This window comes from Quercus robur, chromosome 8 (assembly GCF_932294415.1).
Source record: "Quercus robur chromosome 8, dhQueRobu3.1, whole genome shotgun sequence".
Lineage (NCBI taxonomy): Eukaryota > Viridiplantae > Streptophyta > Magnoliopsida > Fagales > Fagaceae > Quercus > Quercus robur.
This window is the reverse complement of record NC_065541.1, coordinates 55,738,584-55,757,899: the sequence shown is the minus strand read 5'-3', so window position 1 is coordinate 55,757,899 and position 19,316 is coordinate 55,738,584. Positions and strand designations below refer to the sequence as shown.

At 34.1% G+C, this 19,316-nt stretch overlaps 1 protein-coding gene across 2 annotated transcripts; it reads left to right on the top strand.

The window, feature by feature from the left end:
• The first annotated feature begins 4,410 nt into the window (after positions 1-4,410).
• On the top strand, positions 4,411-11,290 carry LOC126697147 (uncharacterized). Of its 2 annotated transcripts, XM_050394015.1 has the most exons (8): positions 4,411-4,595; positions 4,786-6,232; positions 7,532-7,650; positions 8,365-9,009; positions 9,404-9,713; positions 10,298-10,463; positions 10,690-10,792; positions 10,903-11,290. In XM_050394015.1, the coding sequence occupies exons 2-8, from the start codon at positions 5,069-5,071 to the stop codon at positions 11,018-11,020; spliced, it is 2,625 nt and encodes an 874-aa protein (XP_050249972.1). In that variant the 5' UTR covers positions 4,411-4,595; positions 4,786-5,068; the 3' UTR covers positions 11,021-11,290. The 2 variants fall into 2 exon arrangements, with proteins under 2 accessions (XP_050249972.1, XP_050249973.1); XM_050394016.1 differs by having other exon boundaries at positions 4,413-6,232; positions 8,383-9,009.
• The last annotated feature ends 8,026 nt before the right edge of the window (positions 11,291-19,316 follow it).

Genomic DNA, 19,316 nt, shown 5'->3' with positions numbered 1-19,316 from the left:
TCCCGAAAATCTGCCGAAGGCCTTGTAGTTGAATTGACATCTCTCCATATACAAAGTTTTTGGGGATCTAGGGAAAAAAAGGTTCAAACTGCGGAGTTAGCAGCATGCTGTAATTATTTCTTTTAAAAAAAAAAAGATTTCCCGAAAATCTGAGACCACTAATGAGAAAGACATGTTTACTTGCAATTGTGAAAATCTAAAAACACATGTTTTACTAATGACTCCCATACGAATTTCCCGAAAATTGATGTTTGGACATGTGTTTCTCATTAGGAATAATTTTTTCTATGGTAGCTATGACAATGACAATTTCCCAAGATAAGTTTTTAATTTATATGCACCGACACCAAATTGTTTGTGAAAGATCACAACTAACGTCTTTTTCTTTTGGTACTTCTTAAAATTTAAAGTTTTTTTCCCCTTGACATTTTAATGAATAAACTTATTGTTTCTTTTTATATGGTGAAAAATGCTTTAAATTTATTTCTTGAAAAAGAACAAAAAGGGTCTTTAGCCACTCTCTTTTTGGAAAATAAATCTATTCTTCGTTTACTATTGCCTCTGTGGAAGTAAAATTTCCATTCAATAATCTGTATTGAACAAAAGGGCCAATTATTGCCATCAAAATGGAATTAAATTATGCCCCTATATGCTAATCTTATAAGTTATTTTCCTTTTCATTATCATTTAATGACCCGTTTGGTGTACTAAATGAAAATTGTGATAGGAATGGTAATTTTTTTTCCTAATAATAAAAGATGTTGTAATATTAATAACTATTACCAGTCATACATTTTGTTGTAAAATTAGAATAAAATTAATTGTTAATTATAAAAAAATAGAATAAAATAATTGTTATGTGCATATAGAAAGTTTCTATTTGGGTAGATAGAAAGAGAGATTATCTTTTTATAATTGTTATGTGAATGTGGATAGTTTGTATTTTTTTTAAGAGATATATTAATTTTAAAATTTATTACACCTACTATAGAGTAGTTATTACAAACCATTTAGAGATGAATATCTACTCCTCAATTTAAGGAATAGTCATTACTAAGGAATAACTATTCTCCATAATGAAGATGTAATCAAATAACCGAATTGTTATTCTTCATGAATAATCATTGCATTATATGATCTATTATAGCATACTAAACATGGCCTATGTTAGTTAAGATGACTTCAACAAGTTTTATAAGCTTCATTGAGGCTTGATTATTTATTTTAACCTCTTTTAATGTCTAGAGTTCAAATTTTATGAAGAAACAAAGTGCTACATACCTCATTATCCTAGCAAGTTGTGTCAACTTGGTTATGCCCTGAACTTATAAAAGCAACTCAAACTTAGCTTGCAAAATTCAACTTTAAAAAAGAAAAAAGAAAAAGAGAATGTAGAAAACCATTCTAAAGAAGAGCTATTTGGACTTGCCTCTAACAAGTAAAACTCATGAGTAATTGTCTTCACCGACCAAAGCTAATTTTTAGGTAATTTAGAGGCATTTACCTTAGTCAGGCTAAGCGGTTTATACTAATGTTTAAAAGCAAAAAATTCAACACTAGTACAGGTCATCTTAATTATTTTGCTTGTTTGTATGACTTAAGTGTTATTTATCAAATGCATTTACTAAATATGGAAAGAAAATCTTGGACAACTTACTACTTGTCTTGAGGTAATAAGTAACATCGTTTTTATACTACTACTATTTCACTCAAGCCAAGTGCATTTATGATCTAATTTCCATTGCCAAGATTGATGATAGTAAGATTATTGATACACCTTATAATAAAAAAAAGATTATCGATACACAACTCGAGCTTAACACACGATTTAACTCATGTGGTGGCTAAACTCTTCATGTTATACCACTTTCTAATAAAAGGCAACACCTAGTTGGCAACCTAGAATACCTTACATTGACTCATCTAAACATTTGTAATGTAGTTCATATAGTCAGTCAGTACATTTTAGTATACCACAATTCACAAACCACTCACTTTACAACTATTCTTTATATTTATTAAAGGGTACGCTGTTTCTTAGATTCAATTTCTCCTCAAAATCACCACCTACATTATGTGCCTACATTGATGCGAATTAGGCTTGAAATCCAATTGATCATTTATCTACTATTGGCTTATGTTTTATACTTGGCAACTCACTTGTCTTAGTGTAGCAAGAAGATATATATTGTTGCATTTCTAGCACAATAGCAAAATATAGGGCAATTATTGATATTACATTTGAGTTTTTTTTTTTAGTTGCATTGATTTCTTCAGAATGTGGGTGTTTTTTTTTTTTTTTTTGCTGAATAAATACTTTATTGATCACTCCAACAAAGGGAAAGACAGAGAGGAGAGGGCTTGCGTCCAACATAGATTGTACACAATAATGTCTTTTACGAGAGGACCAAAAACATTGACATCGTTTGCCACTTTGTTCATCACTATCTTCTTCAGGGTACTTTACATCTACGATCCATTCCTTTTGATGATCAAGTAGTTGACATCTTTACTAAATCTCATTTGCCAAACTGATTCCATGATCTTGTATCACTCAACTTGGCTTTCTACAAATCCATATTGAGTTTGAGCAATGCTATTAAATCATTCATTAGTTGTAGGCTATACATAAGAGTCATAGCCCATTACCTGTATAATACTCATTTTACTTATACTTCACTCACAAAATATGATTAAAAATAGGGCAAATTACAACTTACCTATATGTGATTTGACTAAAATTTAAGTTACCTATCTATGGTTTAAAATTTTACACTTTATTTACCTGAAGTTTGACTGAAATTTAAGTTGCTTACCTGTGATTTGAAATCCCATGATGCAAGTGTTCCGCTAGATTCTTTTTGATCTTGTATTTTTATGGGTTTTTTTTTTGTTTTGTTTTGTTTTTTTTTTTTTTTTGAGGAGAAAAACATAAAAGTGAAGCAAAATCACATATTTAGCCATTTTTTAAATAAAGGTGGGTTAAGGAAATCTAATTGAACTAACTTCAAGTGGGTAAAATGTTATATTTTAAATTACAGGTAGACAACTTAAATTTTTTTTTTTTTTTTTTGAGAAACTAGACAACTTAAATTTCGGCCAAACCACATGTGGGTAAGTTGTAATTTGTCCTTATAAATAAGTTTTTTCTTTGTACAGTTTCTATATACAGCTGAATAATATACAATTATTCTAATATTTTCAAAACACTTACAACATAATTGGAAAAAATAACTCATTGATAAATCATTTGAAAAAAAAAAAAAAAAAACTAAAGCACTCTCTTAATAACAACACAATTTTAAGGAATGTCTTTGGTCCCTTTGTAAAGCTTAAAAAAAAAAAAAACCTTACAAACAATATTTTCCTCTAATTAGTAAAAGAAAACCCATAAAATATTTGTTACTAAAAATTGTGAATCTCTTACCCAAAAAAAGGCAATTTCTTTGTTTCTTAATTTCAGTTTGATAGAACTTCTTGGACATGATGGGCACGCGTTTAAACTTGTCTAATAAAGATTTCTTTGAGTAACGAATTTATCTACTTCTTCCAACTAATTTAAGGGCCTATTGTTACTCCCCCAAAAAAAAAAAAAAAAAAAAAATTTAAGTTCTTATTTGTTTGAACTTAAAATGTCTCTTATTTTTAGGGTCAATTTATATACAATATATCATTTCTTCTAAATATAATCATAATTTTATTACTATTATACAACCTTTTTTTTAGAATCCATACAATTTGTATGAATGCAAAAATGTTTGGATGGCAGGATATGGACACATAAATTTGGATTTGAGTGATTAAAATCCAAATACTTTGTTTGAATAATTTAAAAAGAATCAAAGATTTGGATTTGATAAATCCACTAAAGATTTTAAACTCTAAAATCATTGAATTTGAAATAAACTTTTAAACCCATAGAATCTTAGAAATCTATTTAATATTTAGAAATTTAAAATTAAACCATTTTAAATCTATCACTTTAAAATTCAAATCCAAATTCAAGTATCCAAAACTCAACTTTACGGAAAATACAAAACACATTCTAATTTTCAATCCTTGCTCAATCACTTAATAAATACGCAAACCATATCCCAAGGGTTAATTATGTGGAGTTTAGTGGGAACTATGTGCTTTACTAAAAGTTAAAAAAAAAAAAAAAAAAACACTAATGTCCTTCTTTATTATTGGCTTCTCTAATCACACATTATGACGTGTCAAAATCCAAATTATTAATCTCAAAAAATCTACGTGTTCATCCACTATGGATCACCCCTCTCTCTCTGATCTTTAGATCCGCTGTCTCTCCTTTCAATTCACAAAGCAATAAAAATTTATAAAAAAAAAAAAAAAAAAAAAAAAAATCCATTTTCAATTATAAAAAATAAAAAAAGCCATCTCTTTCTCTCTCTCATTTTTGTAATTTATAAATTCTCATACCATCCTCTTCTTTGATCTCTCTTTTTCTGGGTCTTCAACAAAAATTTTCACCATTTTCACCCAAAAAAAAAAAAAGTTTAGGGTTTTGCAAACATAACACACACATACAATACATATATAAATATATATATACACATATAGGAGCTTCTTCAAAGGTACGTTTCCTTGTTCTGCCATTTTGCCCTAATTTCCACAATTCATTTCAAAGCTTCAATCTTTTTCTTCCATCTTCCAATTGATCCAGTCAAAAATTTTAAATTGTGGGTATATATATTTTTAGATAGGGTTTGGAAATTTTTATTTATTTATTTATTTATTTATTTTGACTTTGTTATTGTTTATCAGGTGGTGTGTGTTAATGACACTGTGAATTTTAATTCTGATTAGTGGGGTACTGTTTTTTTTTTTTTTTTTTTTTGTATGAGTTTGAGAAAACCCAAATTGGGTTTTTCTTTTTTTGCTTTTTTTATTTGGGGGTTTTGTATTATAGAGCAAAAGGTTTGTTTGTTTTTTTTTTGGTTGAGAAATGGAGGGTTAAGGGTTCAATTGTAATGGTGGGGTTGCATTGTTAGAGGGATTGAAGGTGGTGGTGGGTTCTGTTGGTGGGGGAATTGGGAATTGGGTGAGGATGACCGATTTTGAACCACTGCAACAGAAACCGGAATCCACTGATGCCTGCTCTGATTTTGAGCGTGGATTGGAGGAATTCATGCGTGGGCACTTGGATGAATGTATGTCATTCGCTTCGTGTAGCTCTGCACGGACTCCAGATGATGAGGATGATGAGGGTGGTGATCAGCTCGTGAGGAGGAGGAGGAGGTCTGCTTTGGAGGGTGATGATTTGGCAGAGTCTTCGGCTGCAAGGCATCGCCACTCTCGTATTTTGAGTAGGTGGGCTGCCCGCCAGGCGCAGGAGATGATAACCACCATTGAGAGGAGGAATCGGGAGTCAGAGTTGATGGCTCTCGCGGGTTTGCACACTGTTTCGATGCTGGACTCCTCCTTTTTGAGGGAGTCGCAGTCCCCGACCTCTAGGCGGCAGGGGGCTGTGGAGAGGCCGAGCACTCAGGCATCTACGATTTTGCAAATGTGGCGCGAGTTGGAGGATGAGCATTTGTTGAGTCGGGCTCGTGACAGAGTGAGGGAGAGGTTGAGGCAACGGAGGAGTGTTGAGGACTCTAATACTAATATGTCCAGTACAAACATGTCAGATAGTCGGGAGAGTGAGATTCAGGGGAGTTTGGGAGACGTGAGTGAGAGTGAAAATGACTTTGGCAGTTGGGCCCATGATCAGATGGGGTTGCAGAATGAACGTGTGGATAATAACAGGTCTAGTAGGGAGCAATCTCCCGATCTTGGCGATGTTGAGAGGGAGAGAGTGAGGCAAATAGTTCGGGGCTGGATGGAGAGTGGCATTAGTGAGCCTTCTTCAAATGTTGCTCAGAGGAACAATAGTCCCAGATCAGAATGGCTTGGTGAAACAGAGCGTGAAAGGGTGAGAATTGTTCGGGAGTGGGTGCAAATGACAAGTCAGCAGAGAGGAGCTCGTGGGAGCCGGCGGGAAGATCAGCCCACTGGACCTGGTGATCAGGTGGATCAAGTTCGTGATGGGTTGGTTACTGACCATGATGAAGGCCAACCTGAGCATATCCGTAGGGATATGCTGAGGTTGCGTGGAAGACAGGCTCTACTTGATTTGCTTGTGAGGATTGAGAGAGAAAGGCAGAGGGAACTTCAGGGTTTGTTGGAGCATCGGGCTGTCTCAGATTTTGCTCATCGCAACCGCATTCAGGTCAGTTGCTTATCAAGAAGGTTGTTCAATTTTTCATACTTCTAAGCTACTAATTTAAGTCCCATGATATTGAATATGTTATATTTCCCCCCATCAACAGGAAATCGACAGTATAATTGTGCGTTTAGCAAGCCTGTGTGTTTAGCAAGCCTAAAAATTAAAATAAGCTAGCTTTTAGCTTTTTGCCACAAATTTGTATAAAAGCTACCAAAAATTATATCTTTTGATAAACACTATGCAAATAAGCTACTGGAAAATGGATAAAAGTTGGCAAATAGTATTTGATTGTGGAATTGAGCTGCATAATGTTTATAGATTTTATTTGTAGAATAGAATTCCATGGTGTGTCATGTAGCTGTATACCATTGTAATTAAAATACTCTGCATTTGTTTTGGAATTGATAAATCAGTTTCTGAAGGATAGCTTTCCCCTGCCCCAAGAAATGTTTTAGTGTGTAACTCCCAAAGTTCTTCCTTGCAGAGTATAGGCTGAACCTGCAAGTTATGTAAATACTCTTTTTCGTTCTGCTTCTTTACAGTTTTTACTGGGATTTTCTCCCTGTTTGCTTTTATCTCATTAGGATATAGTCTGGACTACTGGACTTTTCTTTCTAGTTTTCTTCATTAAGAAGCTTGAATTTGTTGAAACTTATCTAGATCTATATGATTATGTAAATATTAGTCTTTTTGAAAAAAAATTATATTAGATAGGTCTTGTCTAGCACATTGCACTTCCTTCTATTCTAGGTTGACATGAAGATATTTTCATGTATTTATATATTGCAAAACACTCCTTCACCATCTGTTTTTTTCCTCCTTTAGTTGTAGATATTAAATCACCAGAATAAAATCATGCTTGTATGATTGGATGCTTATTAATTGTAATTATATTATAAAAGGTAATATTTATTGTTGAGAGAAGGCTAAACTTGCTATACTTGTATTAAGTCTTCGCTTAGGTGAGATTAGATTTGTTTTTTTCTGGAATTCTTTTGATGTAAGGTAAATGATTGTAACATGTTATTATGGAATCAGTTCCTATCAATTGACTTTATGTCATTTGCTAGTTTAAGATTTTTATTTTTTACATGTATATATTTCAAGTTTCAATAGATTTTATTATACTAATGGTGTCCTAGCTTGTGATTGTGTGTTTTTTGTACTTGGTACTCAAAAACATTTTCAGTGAGGTCAGCTTTAGCACTTTTTTAGCTGATGTGATGTTTTGTTATACAACATTAGGATGTTTTGCTTGCCAGTATAGCCATGGTTTGCTACTAATGCCAATACATTTTCCAGTCACTACTTAGAGGCAGATTCTTGCGAAATGAAAGACCTGTTGAAGAGGAGAGACCTCCTTCTATGGCAGCGAGTGAGTTAGTTCAGTTGAGACAACGACATACTGTTTCTGGTTTAAGGTACACAAACTTTTTATTTATTTTATAATCCTTCAGATTTTTTTTGTTGTTGGTTTTTTTTTTTTTTTTTTGGGGGGGGGGGGGGGGGGGAGATCTGATCATGTTATGTGTTTTGGGATAGCCCATAGTATATACTCTCTGGCTTTGTATTAGTAGCCTTGATCATTGGGAAAAAAGATGATGGAGAATTTACATGGTTTTAAATGATTGGACAACATCCTGTCCAATCTTCATTGTTTTACCTAATCTGTTTGGTCATCTCTTGATTGTTCTCATGTCTGCTTGATCCTTTGTTGAATATGTATAAAATAAGATTTCTGAAAATATAATTTTTTTAGCATTTTGGGATAACTTTTAAGTACCTTGATAAAAAATTTTCTGTGTCTTGCTTGCTCTGTAGCATGTGTGACACATGCCTGCACATTATCTTCTTATATGCAGTTATATTCAGTTTCTTTTCTATTTGTTTTCTAAATTCTCCCCTTTAGATGGTTGGAGCTTGGATGTATACTTTGCATTTATAGAAATACAAAGCTCATCTGCATGTGGTGTACATTGGGCATTTCTCTTCAATTTTTTTTTTCCCAATTTATTTTACAAATTTTTGTATTGATAGTCATTGTCTTTTATTTTAAGAAGCACAAGAATTATATTGATTGTTGCTGAAACATAAAAGGAACTGTAGTGATTGTTAGTTGATTGGTTCAATAACAGGTTCACTTTCTCTTTTAGGGATGGATTCCGCTCCAGATTAGAAACTATTGTTCGTGGTCAAGTAGGCAGCCATTCCGATACCACATCTAACAATAATGTCAATGATTCTAGAAATGATCGGACTCAAACAAACTCTTCACAGGACATCCAACATGAAAATCATGAACAATTACAGTCCAGGAGTCAGGAAAGTGACGTCAATCAGTTGCCTGATCAAACAGTGAACTTGGAAACCCACAGAGGTGTTGAGAATATAACTTGGCAAGAAACTGCTAATCAAGGAGGGGATTGGCAGGAACAAATTACTGAAGATGAGAGAGCAAACTGGCAACAGACAACCTATGGTCAGTTTAACGGGTGGAGAGATGACAATGTTGAAGATATGGATACAAATTGGCAAGAAAACTCAGTCAATGATTGGACTCAGGAACCTTTAAGGAATACAAGTGGGGAGGAGGGGCATCGACAAGAAGCTCAAGGGGTTTGGCGTGAGGATGGCTCTCGGGAAACTGTTGAAAATTGGTCAGAAGGGCCTTCTGCTCCTCCAAGAAATCGTCGTGCTGTTCCATTTAGAAGATTCAATAGATTTCATCCGCCAGATGATGATAATGTGTACAGTATGGAACTCCGGGAACTTTTGAGCAGGTATTTGATCATTTTCAGAATTTTCATAGGTGTTAAGACCCCCGTGGATGTTGAACCTTTGCTTTTGACATTCACATTGTTAGACTTATGGTTAAGTGATTAAATTCACAATTTCCTAAAAGCTTAAGCTTTTGGGACAATCGGTAATTTAACATGGTATCAGAGTAGGAGATTCTGAGTTCGATCCCTGGCTTTACTCTACCTCTCATTTTAAAAATGTTAAATTCCCATTTGCTGGGCTCCCACTTATTAAGGGAAAGTTTAGGCCCACAAGTGAGGGGGAGTGTTAGACTTATGGTTAAGTGATTAAATTCACAATTTCCTAAAAGCTTAAGCTTTTGGGACAATCGGTAATTTAACACACATGATGGACTTTTTTTCCTTAATGTTGTAGGAGAAGTGTTTCTAATCTTCTTCGTAGTGGGTTCCGTGAAAGTCTGGACCAATTAATACAGTCATATGTGGAGAGGCAGGGTCGGGCTCCCATTGACTGGGATTTGCATAGAAACTTACCTACACCAACTCCTACTTCACCTGAGCGGGATCAGGAGCAGAGGGATGACCAGAATGAGGATCAACGTGATGCCATTAACAGACCTTCTCTTGTTCTACCATCTCCACCAGTGCCCCCTCCACAGCCGCTTTGGCACCAGGACTTGCATCACACTGGCTGGTCTCGTCATAGCATGCATCGCTCAGAAATGGTGAGCAATCTTTCTTCTACAAATTATGGAACCAAATATTGCTGTTGCTAATAAACTCAATTTTCCCCATTAAGTTTCATGTCATGCATTTTGTTTCTTTTTATCATAACGGTAGAACAAGTTGAAGCTAGCATTAGGACTTCCTGACTAAATGGCATGTTTTACATAGCCTTTTAAGGTACGACCCTTAACCAGATATGGGGTCATTGAAGTATTGGAACTATAATCGAGGATATTAAGATTGAGGTCATTCCAATATTTTGTTACAATCGTGTGTTATGGTTGTGGCCATCTGAAATCATCTAATGTGTATTTATATGGAATATTATTGATGTAACTTAATTATTCATGGGATGTCCAGGTTAGTAAGTCTTGTTTGCAGTGCCAATAAGACATGTTCTGCTGATGATTAACATAAATGGGAAGTGTGCTGTCATTTGGGACTAAGGCTTGGTTGTTGTTGTTGTGGGCTGTGGTTTTTTCTCTTATGTTGTCCAAAACCTGTGAATTCCAGATCTATCTCCAGTTTACATATTATATCTGCCTTTTAAGTTGCCCCTAATGTGGATATTGATTTGGATCAGGAATGGGAGATGATTAATGATCTGAGGGCAGACATGGCAAGACTTCATCAAGGCATGAGCCACATGCAGAGGATGTTGGAGGCCTGCATGGATATGCAACTAGAGTTGCAGCGTTCTGTCAGACAGGAAGTCTCTGCGGCTCTGAATCGATCAGCTGGTGAAAAAGGTTTGTTTACATACTCAATACCGTTCATCATTATTCTACTTTTTTAAAATTTAAAAATATATATGTATTTTTTTGGGGGGTGGGAACAGAATGTAAGTGCAGCTCCTTCCATTCACATTTCCTTCATTGTTGATTTTCTTTTATCATAATCATGAAATACATTGATTGTTTATGCTTCTATCTTTGATCTTATATAATTGAGCTGAAAGAAGCAATTATGTTACAGGCTTGGGTGCTGAGACATCAGAAGATGGGTCTAAATGGGGTCATGTGAGGAAAGGAACTTGCTGTGTTTGTTGTGATAGCCATATTGATTCACTCTTGTACAGGTATACTTGCACCAATATTTTGAACAACTTTTATTATTTTCTGTTCTGAGGGTGTGCTGATTTTCGTTGTTGGCCGTGTTCCTTCCCTTAAAAACTGTAACCTTTTGCAGATGCGGGCACATGTGCACTTGTTCAAAATGTGCAAATGAGTTGGTTCGTGGTGGAGGAAAATGCCCATTGTGCCGAGCGCCAATTGTTGAGGTGATCCGAGCATACTCCATACTGTAAAAAGAAAGGTTTACAAGAAAAAGAAAAAAAGAAGAATAAAAATTATGAGTAAAATGTGCGGTGAGATCTGAGGGAGTAAATGTCATTTCACTTGCATCAAATGGAAGCTCTTGAGGTTCTTGTCTTGTCTGTAGAGTAGTAGAGTGTTTTAGTAATTGCCAATGTTTTTCTGATTATATATGGAACATCATGCATTGTATAATTGGAATAACAAATGGCATTGTTGATTCATCATTCTTGCGTAAATAAAATGTCGATTCTTTTTATTTATTCCCCTTCTGTTACGTCTCTAGTATATGTTTGAGAAATCATCCAGTTCTTAAGACAATTGCTAGTTTCCATCTACAATAAAAATTCCCTAATAGACCGTTTTTAAAACGAACTCTTCAAGCAATCAAGATTACAACTTTTGATAGAATTTTCCTCTTACTAAAACCAACAACACTTATGAATAATCTGATAAAACCATACCTCCCGAACTCCTGATGTCTCTCTTCATGGACTCTCTCACCTTGTCCATATAACAAAAACGGACTCCTCTCTCTCTCCCTCACCAAAATTCTATTTATATATATATATATATATTTTTGTTTTTTGTTTTTGTTTTTGTTTTTATCTTTGTTTAATTAACAGTGTTACTAGATTTCTCCATCCTATGTGCTAATCCTTAAGATGAGCAATGCTAAAGCGCAAAAAATGTAACTACCTTTTTCACAGCATATTGAGGTAACAAATTACTATAGGTGCAACACGATTTTCATATGAACCAATCACGTCACAACAGTAATTACGGGAAAAAAAAAAAGTCAGAACAAAGTTTTTTTTTTTTTCCTTGAATAAAGTAAAGATAGAAGCCTTTAGAGGCTGTTTGGATCACTTTTTTTCATCACTTAATTTCCGTCACTCATTATTCATCACTTAAAATACCCTATCCGTTTGGCACTATCACTCATTACTCATCACTTGATATTTTTCACACTGTTTGTGGGCCCCATACTTGTCACTTAGTGCAACTTTTTTTTTTTTTTTTCCAAGTACCCAAACTCACCGAACCCAGTGAAAAAAAAAAAGAAAAAAAAAGGAAACCTAGAAACCCGAACCCAGTGAAAGAAGAAAAAAAGAAAAAAAGAAAAAAGAAGAAACCCAGAATTGAAGACATAACCCAATGAAAAAAAAAAAAAGAAAAAAAAAGAAGAAAAAAGAAGAAAGAAACCCAGAACTAAAGACCGAACCCAGTGAAAGAAGAAGGAAAAAAAGAAAAAAAGAAGAAAGAAAGAAAGAACTGAAGACCGAACCTAGTGAAAGAAGAAAGAACAAAGAAAAAAGAAAGGGAAGAACTGAAGACCGAACCAGGAGAAGAAAGGAAAAAAAAAGTAGATTGGTCAAAAGTTGCGACTGAATTATTACTAGTGGGTCCCATGTGTGTTTAATTACAAAAATGCCATTGAGTTATGAGTTATGGAAATTGAAAACAGCCAAAATATGTTTTCAGTTTCCATAACTCATAACTAAAAAATTAGAGAATTGAGTGATGGAAACAGAGTTATGGAAACAAAGTTATGGTGCAGCCAAACAGACTTCTAGCTATGGGTCCCACCATTTTTGAGTTATGAGTTATGGAAATAGAGAATTGAGTTATGGAAACAAGCCATCCAAACAACCTCTTATATTCCCTCTCTTTTGGTTTCTCAAAAAAAAAAAAAAAAAAACAAAAAACAAAAAACCCCTCTCTTTCCATTACAATAATACTCTTGTTGGGATTTGAACTCTAGCCACTTTTCAAAGAACACAAGAAATATAATGTTTGTACGCCATTGTCTTTAGAGGGCCATGTTACTCATGTCTTGCGGGAAAAGGAAAATTATGGGGGTTGAACTATAAAGCCAGTAATTTAGATGTGGATTTGCCTTGGTGAGAATAATAATCCTTGAAACAGACAAAATCATTGTATTATAAAAAGAAAAAAAAGGAAGTCAAAGAAAAAGAGAGAAATGTCACAAATTAAATTAGGAACACTTTCATCAATCCTAATAGAAGTCTACATGAGGTGTAATTCCTTCATAATGTGTGACAATGAGGCTGTCCAAATCCGATCTGGTACCCAATAAACCAAGTGATTTGATTGGGATTGATTTGAGACTTGATCGAATCCATACAATGTGATGGTTGACGGCGGGATGAGTAGTGGGTCTTTGCAAGAAAATTTGATTCCAATCGATCCGAGCAATCTCCATCGTTAGACGTTGCCATTTTTTGCCGATATGATGGTTTCTTTACCATTCTCTGCGATATTTTGGTCAAATCTTGACTAGATTTGATGAGATCTAAACAGTGTCGAAGAGATCTCGAAGAGATTTGATGAGATCTCAATAAAGTTGACACCTAAGTTGTCTAAATCGCTGTTCCTTTAGGATTGATGGTAGGATTGTTGGAAGTTTTGCCGAAATTAATTTAATTTTTTGATGATGTAAATAAGAACACAAAAAAATCCAATTATGAAGAACACAAACAGTTGCTATAAACAAAACAATTATAGAATTTGTACACAATACAACAAATAGAAATTTGTAAAATAAATGGAATTACTCACAAGTTGGATGTGTAAAGAATGAATGGTGCAAATCTGATCAAGATTACTGTTTGACACTATCTCCTTGAGGAATCACAATCAGTGCTTTAAGTTTCTTGGACTTCTATCTCCCAGGATACATTGATCACGACAAACAAACGAAGCACAACAGTCGGAATGCTATAATGAACAAAATGGTCTCTCTCTCCCTCTGACTATGAACATGAAATGGAAAACTAAAATTTTTCTAGAATAAATAAGAGATTTACTATTTATGATGGTGCAACATGAATAGACATATTGTTCTATAATAAAAAAATACTGCACAATAAACAGACATAATCTCATAAATGTCCATCATCTTTCTTATGTGGGAAACACGGATTTTACCACTTACACCACGTATAAGTGGGCCCTCTAAGAGTCAATTTCTTATTCACTCCTTAAATAGTTTTAGGTAATGATAATGTCTTCATGGACGAGAATATGTTCCACTTTGGACCTATGCGTATGCGTCCCACTTTAAGTTTGGCTGAAAAATAGCAAACCAAACACTTGCTAAAACCCATATTTCCAATAGATATTGTGTGTTAATAAGATTATCATATATCATATATATTATATTAAAGGTGAAGCACAATCAAAATCTAAATTAGTTTTTAATTGTTGTATTCTTTTGCACCATGTGTTCAATTTAATCTTTTTAATTTTGAATCCAAGTGGCTCTTCATAATACATAGCGCAAAAGACGAGATGACCACCTTACTCACCTAGGTAAGACCACCTCATCATCACTAGAGTTAAATGTTTCTATGTGTAAGCATAGGTTACAACATAATATTGTTAATAACAATACACATAAACATAAACATAAACTAAAAATAATAATGAATATCAACGTAATATTAAAACTAATAATGATAGAAAATCATGATGATGATACTTCTTGATTGTGATTTTGTTTTCCAAGCAATACCCTTAACCTTAAGCCTTCATTAGTAAATTTTTTTTTTACCAATAATTATAAGTTGGCAAGGGTTCATCCAAATGTGGATACTTAAATTATTTTATTGTCATGCATTTTTGGCTTTAATAATTTGGACTTGAAATTGTAAACCCAACAAATGTGCTTGGCTGCCTGACAAATCCACTAAAATGTATCAAGACCAAAATTGGATAAAATAAAATATACACTATTGTAGTTATGTGATATTGTTTAGATTTTTTTTCCCAATACCATCAAAAATGAAAATGGATAACCAGATGAGATATAATATACGCTATTATAGTTATGTGATATATATATATATATATATATTGTCAAATCCTTCAATTTGAATTAGCAAAAGTAATCTCTCCTGGCATAATATGGATTCCAAACATTCATGATCTAGTCAAAACCTATTTGACTAGGTTGTGGAAGCAATGAGATTTAAAATAAGTTGCTACCAGTAGTCATAAAGTTAGGAGCAAATCCATTATAATTCTAGTAGAAGCACCAAATTCACTCCAACTCTGTTCTACCTGGACAATATTTTAATTTGTGCTTGGGCTAACCATATATTGTATGAAGAAGCTAGGAACATATTGCTTGTGCCTACACCAACACGATTAAATTGGCTACATCGAAGCTAGTATAATATCCCATTGTGATGGATTCATATGAAGGTGTGGTCAGGTCAAATAAATGGTAGGGTCATAGAGAAAGAGCAATGAGGAGGGAAAAGAAAAAAAAAGTGAAATGAATATAATAACATTCAATTAGAAACTAATTTTTTTTGCCTCAAATAATCATGAAATCAAGATCACAAGATTTGAACTTGTCAGATCTACAACTAGTAAGAGTATGGTAATAATGAGAAGAAATTAAAATCAACAACCAAAAACAAATTCCCTCCACACCATGCATCCAATTTCAACTTTTAAGTACTTGTAGTTTGATAACAATTCAACATTGAAATTTAAGAAAACTAAGAATTAAAAAAAAAAAAAAAAAAAAAAAAAAAAAAAAAAAAACTAAGACACATAAAAAAAAGGACTTGGTTTAGATGTAAACACATAAAAAAAAAGGGAATTGGTTAGGTCCAGTGCACTGGACCTAGTCAGATGGTAACATGTGTCCAAAAGTGGACATGTGTCACCATCTTAACGGGTCCAGTGTCACTGGACACTAGACCCAAGCCTAACCAAAAGAAGAAGAAGAAGAGAATTAAATTGAACTATTTTCTTCTACTTACACTTGGACAGACTCTAGCAGACTATCACTAATGAATGCATTTTAAGGGCCATAATGCTATCAATAACAATACACATAAACATGAACAAAATAACCGTAAACATTAACATAAGATTAAAACTAATATTGATAATGATACTTCTTGAATGTGATTGTGTTTTTCAACCAATACCCATAAGCCGCAATCCAAGTGGTGTTTCCAATAAAAATGAAATATGAAAATTCGATATGACATAAATATATGTAGCGAAATGCATCAATAATGAAATTAGAATGATATAATATGCATGATTGTAGTAATGGGATATGTAAGGACACGTTTTGATCCACAACCCAAGAGATTTGGACAGTGGCCCAATAAGCCCAAAACAATAAATTTGTTAGAGAGTGGGCTTGTTAATGAATGTTCAATGAGTTAAAGTATAGATCACAGTAGGCTAGTTGGTGTAAGAATGAATAAAACAAACAGTTTGAAAAGAAAATACTCCTCGGTCAAGTCCAAGGATGGTATGTTCTTATATATTTCCCTTAAATTTATACAAATATTCAAGTTCTTGGTTACACAGTCATTTCTTTTCTAGTTTTCTGATGATCCCCCCTGTAATGGAATCCTCCTCCTTTTATATCCATTTTATTCTTTCATTTTAGCCGTCCACGTGTAGATCAGATGGCTAATCTTCTTGACACTTGTCCCATCAGCACATTCCTGAAATTTTTATGGGTAGTTGTGAGGTTAGAAGTCACTATTCAGGTATCACCTCCACATTAATGTGGCTAGTTGGTTAGGTGCAGAGCATTCAATGCGGTGGTAGCAGCTTTCTTCCCAGATATTTTTCAATCCTTTGACTTACTTCTCTCTAAAGCTTATCCTCCCAAGCACGGTTGTCCATTGCCCAATACTTGATGGGTGGTCGGACTTCAGGCTTCCACTCTGTTGGCCGAGGAAGGGTGGCTCCTCGAACAACATCACCTGTTTATTATGACCAGACCTTTTCCTCGGCCCAATAACTTACTTACCTTCACTAAAACTTGTCTGTCCTCGGGCTCTTTGACATCCTCGGGTGCGGCCCACAGTCCAATATCCTTATCTGGGCCTTTCATCCCTACATGATATTTTAGAGATTTTTTTCCCAATTCCATTAAAAACGAAATTGGTGATTAATACTCATTTTCTCGTTTAAATGAATCAAACCTTCTGCTTAGGGTGTAGAAGCAATGAGATTTGAAATAACACTTGAAAAAAAAATTACGAATTCATTATAAAATTTGTACAATGCCAATTTTATGAATGGCCTTCTAAAATTTTTCAAGTAAATGATAGTTGGAAGAATCCCCTCCAACTACATTGGTGTTGACAGGTCCGGGTTGCCTGGGCGAGCCGACAATGTACCCTTTAGTTGGGGTTGATGCTTACTAGTATATATATTTATATGTCTATTTGGCAACGATATTTTTCTTAAGATGACATTTTGACAAACTTTCAACAAAAAGTTACATCCAAATGCAATGGTGGTAGAATTTAGGCCATGAAGCATTACTTTCAAGCTTCTATTCCTTTATCTTTGAAAAAATTTTATGAATATTTTGAAGCAATTTTCTTTCCCCAAATAATAAAAGGGTACTTAGCCAGTATATGAATTTAGGATACAAAATCAATAAAAGAACAAAATGAAAAAAGGGATCATGGAAATCAAAGAACTGGGAATCCATGACAACTATGGAAACTGGTTTGTTCCATTAGTATTGGCCTTAAGATTCATCACCAGTTACTCACGTTGGTCCTTAACCTTGGCATGTTTTAAACTCAAATGCAGGTAGCGCTCACTTAAGTCTCTCAACTCAACCTCTAATAATGATATCCTTTGCCATGAAGCATTACTTTCAAGCTTCTATTCCTTTATCTTTGAAAAAATTTTATGAATATTTTGAAGCAATTTTCTTTCCCCAAATAATAAAAGGGTACTTAGCCAGTATATGAATTTAGGATACAAAATCAATAAAAGAACAAAATGAAAAAGGGGATCATGGAGATCAAAGAACTGGGAATCCATGACAACTATGGAAACTGGTTTGTTCCATTAGTATTGGCCTTAAGATTCATCACCAGTTACTCACGTTGGTCCTTAACCTTGGCATGTTTTAGACTCAAATGCAGGTAGCGCTCACTTAAGTCTCTCAACTCAGCCTCTAGTAATGATATCCTTTGCCATGAAGCATTACTTTCAAGCTTCTATTCCTTTATTTTTGAAAAAATTTTATGAATATTTTGAAGCAATTTTCTTTCCCCAAATAATAAAAGGGTACTTAGCCAGTATATGAATTTAGGATACAAAATCAATAAAAGAACAAAATGAAAAAGGGGATAATGGAAATCAAAGAACTGGGAATCCATGACAACTATGGAAACTGGTTTGTTCCATTAGTATTGGCCTTGAGATTCATCACCAGTTACTCACGCTGGTCCTTAACCTTGGCATGTTTTAGACTCAAATGCAGGTAACGCTCACTTAAGTCTCTCAACTCAACCTCTAGTAATGATATCCTTTGCTCACATTCCTGTTTATTTGCTACTGGATCTTGGCCTGTCAACTTCTCTGGAGTATCCAAATATTGATTTTGTCCCTCAGATGATAAACTGAACACAAAGAAGCAGTAACAAAAATGGTTAGCAACTTAGAATCACTACATAATATGGGAATAGTTTTAGTTTCTTCATTAACATTAGTTTTGTATTTGCCACCAAGTATGTGACTTTTGTGCCAAGGTATGTGTCTTATATCTTATAGAGATGTAGTATGTTCTTGGAGTTGCAAATGAGGCTAGCTATTTGAGAACAACATTTGGATGGTTTTTCTAGGTAGGACATTAATTAGAATGGTTTGGGAATTATGTACAACCATGTCTCAGTAAGATTTTTGATATTCTGGCTTGAAACAATTAAATAATACTAGCAGATATAGTGAAGTCATTTGATTCTGTAATTTCATTGGCTCTTTGCTTAAAAATATTTTGGTGGAAGCCTTAGAATGAGGAAGGAAGGTTCTTAGCTTTAAAGGTGTGGAGTGCTCTTTGCCAACCAAAAAAGAATGGAGGTCTTGACTTATGGAGGATTATTGTGAAAATTAAAGAGGACAATGAAAATTGTAGAAGATGAGGAAGCAAAAGAAATTAGATAAGAAAGAAAAGAACAAACGTGGTTCAGCCTAATGGCCTACTGTTAAGACATACGTGATTCCATTGTTAGGAACATATGTCACTATTTTATGTAATTGGCTAATCTTTTGACAAAACGCACTTTACTTGTATTTGGGTAGATCTAGGATGTGTTTAATATTTCAAGAAATAAGGTTTCAAGTTCAAGTGTTAAAGCTATGCAAGTCTGTCTAAGATTCAAGTGTGAAAAGTGCTGTTCATTAAAGCTCGACAGCTAGCATCTATCGAGCATTGAAGAGCTATTCCAGCCCGTAGCTTAACAGCAGCTCAACAGATAG